This window comes from Cydia pomonella, chromosome 19, assembly GCF_033807575.1.
Source record: "Cydia pomonella isolate Wapato2018A chromosome 19, ilCydPomo1, whole genome shotgun sequence".
Classification (NCBI taxonomy): Eukaryota; Metazoa; Arthropoda; class Insecta; order Lepidoptera; family Tortricidae; genus Cydia; species Cydia pomonella.
Window position 1 is genome coordinate 15,565,001 of NC_084721.1, and position 6,294 is coordinate 15,571,294.

The 6,294-nt window shown below is 34.6% G+C and overlaps 1 protein-coding gene across 1 annotated transcript; it reads right to left on the reverse strand.

Annotated features, from left to right (window-relative positions):
* Window positions 1-347: 347 nt before the first annotated feature.
* LOC133528120 (trypsin-like) lies at window positions 348-1,317 on the reverse strand. The gene has a single exon (XM_061865350.1). It carries the CDS (start codon window positions 1,213-1,215, stop codon window positions 481-483), a length of 735 nt encoding a protein of 244 aa, XP_061721334.1. The 5' UTR covers window positions 1,216-1,317; the 3' UTR covers window positions 348-480.
* Window positions 1,318-6,294: the final 4,977 nt, after the last annotated feature.

Genomic DNA, 6,294 nt, shown 5'->3' on the forward strand with positions numbered 1-6,294 from the left:
ATTTTCCACCTAAAATTGGACTTTAAACCCAAATAGCTACGTCGCCTTTAGAACGAATCTCTGAAATAGATATTCATACGTAATATCGCATTGAATACATCTTGAGAGATTTTCCCATAGGTACTTGCGAAAAGGTTTTTCAGAATTGTATCCTGATTTATAAATTTGTATACCACTAATAGTCGAACTTTAGGCTCTTTTGTGGTAATATCTTTATGGGTTGATTAAAAAGGAAAAATTTACTCGACACAAAATTGAATATCGTAAATACCCTGGTATTTATACCTCGGTGTAATTAATTTCATATAATAAATCATCTAATATATATATAATATATAGTATAAAATACAAAATACATCTCTTATATATTACGTTTTATTGTCAAAGCTACAAATATGACGTCAAAATCGAAAAAAAAGATTCTTTCATAACTGATTCACAGAATAATTTATAGTTCACACATTCATTTTATAACACAGTTTAACTAATTACATGTTGTATCCATTTAAGGTTAGAATAAACATCGGAATAAAACGTTGTGCATTGTGTTCTTTTACATTTCCGTCTAGAAATAATACCCACTAGTCGACCTTCCAACACTAATGGCCCTCCTGAGTCTCCATGGCATCCCCAAATATTTCCAAACGTACAAATGATCTTCATCATTCTTTGAATAACAACCACTCCTTGGCTTGGTCCAGACTTATATTTGGTTCCTCCAAATCCTGCTATAGTTGCTTTTTGACCAATTTCCGGAAGTTCTTCAGCTATCGGCATGAACTTTTTGACCAGCATTTTCAAGTTAAGCAAAGCAACATCATATTTAGCTGAACTAATGCTTCTATCTTCATCATACTTTGGATGTACTTTAATATTAGTAAGCTTAACTTTTCCTATTGTTTCAAACTTACCATCTGTAAATTGTTCTACGTCTACTGTTTTAATATTTGTATATCTAAAACAATGTGCTGCACTTATTATCCAATTCGCATTTAACACAGATCCAGTGCAAGTTTTACTTTCTTCACTTTGCAGATTTACTCTTATTACAACTAAATATTCATTTGATTCTTCTGTGAGATTTGTTCCACCATATACACGGATATATGAACTAGTATTTATAGTATTAATTAACAACAGTATGAAGAAAAAGTATGCAATAAAGACCATGGTGAAGATCAAACTAATAGTAAAAATAAAGTGAACAGTTATCATGGCATTTCGGTATTGGTAGTCATTGCTTAAATTTAAAATTTATGTTTGTTTTATAATAATGCCATATTTTGTGAAAAGTGGCGATAATTTCGTATCCCTTGTAAGGACTAAATACCAGTATTATTGTTTGGATAATCGATGATTCTTTATGTTATAATGCTAAAATGCTAAATGCTAAATGCTAAATGCTAAATAGTGAATATCACTAGATTGATCGATATTTATTGATTTATTTTTGATGTACAGTCAGCGGCAAATACTTTGTAGCAACCAAAGTAGCCAAATAGTTCGGTACACCATATATTTAGTATGGTGTACCGAACTTTTTGGCCACTTTGACTGCTACAAAGTATTTGACGCTGACTGTACCTATCTAAAGGTACAAGGTGTTTTTTTTAAACTCCGTTAAGTTCAGTATGGCTAAGTATTCAAGAAAGCTGAATCGTATGGTTAATTTTTTATTTCCTATGACATATCAATGACATTTCGAATATCGATACTTGCGTTTAGTAGCAAATGTATAAACTCATACTAAACACTAATATGTAAACAGATCCTAAGGCAAGGGTACACACTTGTAGGGGTCTTATCAGTTAGAAATAAATCATTGATTATCTTCAAAATAGAGTTAGAATGCCGGTTTCTTTGAGAGAGTTACTTCCAATTTATTTATTATTAAAAAAATTCACATTATTCTTATAAATAGTTGGTACTATTGTTTGTGAAACAATTAACAATTAACAGTTACTAAATTTAAGCTCAAAAATGCACCCTTGAATATAACGGACTTTAAAAAATAGACCGTGTGGTCTCTATCAATTAATTTAATTTAATTCAATGTAAAATAACTTATTTGAGGTAGGTCGGTACTTCAGTACCTAACATTAAATATAAGAATAATATTTACTTTACAAAAAAAAAACACTAACATAAAACAGAACCAATGATGTCGTAGCAATTCAGTTATTATATGTAAATAATTATTGCATGTCTAGACAAAGGAGACTATGAATTCTGCATCACATCACGTTTAACCTTCGATGAAATGCTCTGGATTCTTGTGTTATCTCGTAAATACAAACCGCTGCATTTATGTATCTAGATCGCACATGAATATAATTATGACATCAAGGCTTTTACTCATTGTTTTCCCTAGATTTCTACCGACACGGGCTTCCGTCGGGAGGAGCCCAAGCTATATCTTACCGTACAAATCGTTCTGCCATTTTTGCGTGGTTAAACGTGCACACAGTCGCACTTCTCAATCACTACAGACGACACAAAGACACAAATACATAGAAAATAAATTACGTCAGAGACAAATCTTGCACACCTCTATGTATTTTTGTGTACGGACGAGACACAACACGCACCACGCTATGCTCAGTTGGGCATGTGCTTCGGCAGAAAAGAAATAGTGCGAATGCCGACTCCCTTCCCGGTGTTGCTTGAAGTACGCATACCTTCTACTATAAAATCACTGCGTAACTTCTTTACCGATCGCCATGGGTAAGTGGTAGACCTAAAGTGTCTTTTAAGAGAGGGAGGATTCTATTTTTATATGGATTTTTTATCCATTTTAATCAAAGGAAAATGCCATGAAAAAACGAACACGGAATCTAGAGTTAATTTGCAAGGCCAGACTCTAACCAAAACTTTAAAAGGTTAAAGTTGGCTCGATAAAAAAAACCATGAAATCATGACTGTAATTTTTAATATTTTCAGTTGTTACCCTGTAAACCATAGCAGTATAATTTTAATATAAAATAGCTAGTGATATAACCGAGGAATCTGACGAGTAAAATTTTAAACAGATGTAGGTATATTTTTAAAGTAATTGAGATAAAAGTTAAATCCCGCAAGAGTCATATCGTCCGTTGTAAAATTTCGCGCGGCGCATCATATTTTTTGTTTTCTTCTAATTTCCTGACTTTACCTCCCCCTCTTAAATCACAGAGGTACCGAAATCACAGGTATATATTATAGGTTAATTACAGGGATCGTTAAAGTACTCCTACAACCCCTTTAGCGGGCAAGACTGAAAAACTCGTCAATTCTAGCTTCATCGCCAATCTCTAGTACTAAAAATTCTGTACAAGAAAAAATACAAAAAGATGATGTTATGGGGTGGTCTTTTTTGAGATCGTTGATCGTTAAAAGGTTTGAAGTTTGTATAGTTAAATATATTATCTACTTTTGAACATAAAGATTCTTAAAGCAGAACTACTCAATCGACGCAAATGTGCAAGTGCAGTCATTTATATTTCTTAAACAGTTCACTGAATGCAGACTAAGAAGACATTGAAACTAAAAGCTCCAACTCTACGCAACTTTTAGCGATTTTGCTCCCAAGAAAATGAGGTAGAAGTCTCGGAATTAATTTCAACGAGAAGTTTAAATAACTGTAAAACTAATCCGCAGGAGACAACGGCTGTTATACAAGTTCTTTGTACAACTTTAATAACACTTAAAAGGCTTTTTTCTTGTCATATTGCGGAAGTGCTTATAGCTTGTGCTTTTAAATAGATTATAGCACAAAGATGAAACTGCTGTAAGCATGTCAGTAACGATAATAACAATACGTACTCGTTCCATATTTGAAAATCGTGGATTCCGTGAGGTCGGTTTTATAATAAAATTACTTATATTACGAGGGCTGATCCAAAAGTAATGATAATCAGTATGAAAAAAACATCATAACATTTTTTATTTTTCAATTTAGTCTCTGTAAGCTTACTCACTTACACCATCATTTCTCAAGATCTTATGTTCATAAAAAAAATATTTGACAATAAAATCACAGCGGCCATTACTTAGCTATCATCCAAAAATTTGTTGCTTCTAAGATGTTCCTTCAGCCGTGGAAAAGGATAAAAGACTAAAGGCTAAATCTGCCGAATATTGGGGTGATCTGGAAATTTGAACCAAGCATGAGCTACATCAGCCTTGTAGGGGGGTCTTTTGTTCGGCCGTTAACATTCTAGGTACCCAAGGAGCGGAGACATTTTTCATGTGTAGTTCATGCGTTAAGATATTTTGAGTAGTTCCACACCAGGTCCTCGTGAGCTCAATTAGATGCCTGATAGGTATCCTTTTATCTGCCAAACGAGATCGTTGTTTTCTTCAGTAAGGACGATAGATAGGCGGTGTTCGTCTTTAGTTTATGTTCTATCCAGGTTAAACTGGAGTGCTGGTACCAGCGCGCAACTGTATACGGAGAAGTAGATACTACAGTCCCCCAATGTTCCCGCTAATTCAATGTGCATATCTTTAGTACCTACACATTTTTTTCAAACAGAAGTACTTTAGTAACGGCACTCACATCAGTTTTCTCCATTTCTACGCATTTTTTCTGGCAACTCACGAAAAAATAGATTTATCTCAGTAACAGATCTATATTATTTAATTATTATTTTTTTAATTTACTAGCTAGGAACCGCTTTTTACTCTTTTCATCCATTAATTATCATTACTTTTGGATCACCTTTCGTATTTAAGACGGGTTAATCACTATTATTTAGTTGAATAAAACGCATCCAGATCCCAAGGTCAAATCCAGTTTGACAATTTGTTGTGGTTTTGAACTGGTTTCGATATGACCTTGACGATGGTCTTGCTGTTTAGCGGCATACGGCTTTTACTTAGTTTCGCATGCACCAAACAGCGTGAGCGATCTACAAGGTGGCATAGAAATGAGAAAAGCGTTTAAAATTATATTGGACTTAATAGAGTGACATATAGTGAGGTTGCTATCTAAAATAAAAAAATAATACATAATAGCTACTATGTGTTGATTTATGTAAGTCCGCTTTTCTCGTAAATTTACCTACACGGAAGTGGCAACAAATACTAGCTTCCACTCGCCAATTCGTCCGCGTAAAATTCAATACTTTCAATCCCAATATCATTTCCATAGATCGGTGGGGCGACACTCCTTTCGGCATTTCTCGGCTCCGTTCGGCTCAGCGCTGCTCCGAGCCATTGGTATGGTTGACACAACTTGACGTCCCTATGCGTTCACGACCACAGATAAGATAATGACTTGAATGTTCACAAACCTAAATGGCCGAAAGGGACAGTGCCATACATTAGAAAGGTACAGCATAATTCATCCCTGAATCGCTGTCTAACTTCGGTTTTGTAGGAAGTGTCATTTCTATACGATAAATAGTACTAATTTATTCTGTGCTTAGGTGTAGAATTTAAAAAAATCTTCTCATAGTTGAGCTTCCAGCGGTATCTGGGACGCCCAGACGGACGTTTTCCACCCGGGTACCCCACATACGCTCTTCTCACAGCACGATCCTCTCCCATCCTCTAGGTGACCGAGGCAGCGGAGTCGTGGAGATATGGCTGGAGTGACGAAGTCCTAAAAGACCTGTTCGCCCCCGGAATACCCAACTGACGTGAAGTGGCGCAGGATAGGGCAGAGTGGCGCTTTCTTGTGTCAGAGGCCAAGATCCTGTTTGGTTGGATCACTGATCCGGTGAAGTAAGTAAGTATACTTGAGCTTGTTTTAATAATTATACCTATTTCTACATTATACCTTCAGCGGTATCCTGTGGTGTTATTTTGCCGTACTGTGGTGAGAGCTGACTCTGATAAATCGTCTTCGGCCTCTACAACATCAAATAAAAACATCATTTCTATTTTTATCTTCATGTAGACGGCGCACTCTAAAAGTTATTTATAGGTATTTATGTGTCAGTTATGTGTAAATAGTGTAATATAAATAATTTGTGTATATTAATAGTATTTATTTGTGGTCTAATTTGTAATTGTGATTTTTAATTTTATTTTATTTTATTTCATTTGTAGTTTTAACTGTAAGATGTTTATGGACCCTGTTTGAAATAAAAGAATTTTATTTTATTATTTTATTTATTTAAACAGGTACACTCAGCATCAAAATTAGCGGATCAAATAACGTTTCATAAGTAACTACCATTCTGTAACAGCTTAACAAAAAGTGATGTCTTTAAAATATATACTTTTGAACGCGAATTTTAGAAATTTATCTATATTAGGAAAAGTTATCCGGAATATCAGATACTTTTGGCGCGTTGTTTCATCCGCTAC

Coding starts and splice junctions, on each gene's coding strand:
- LOC133528120 (XM_061865350.1), bottom strand. CDS start 1,215: ATGATAACTGTTCACTTTATTTTTACTATTAGTTTGATCTTCACCATG.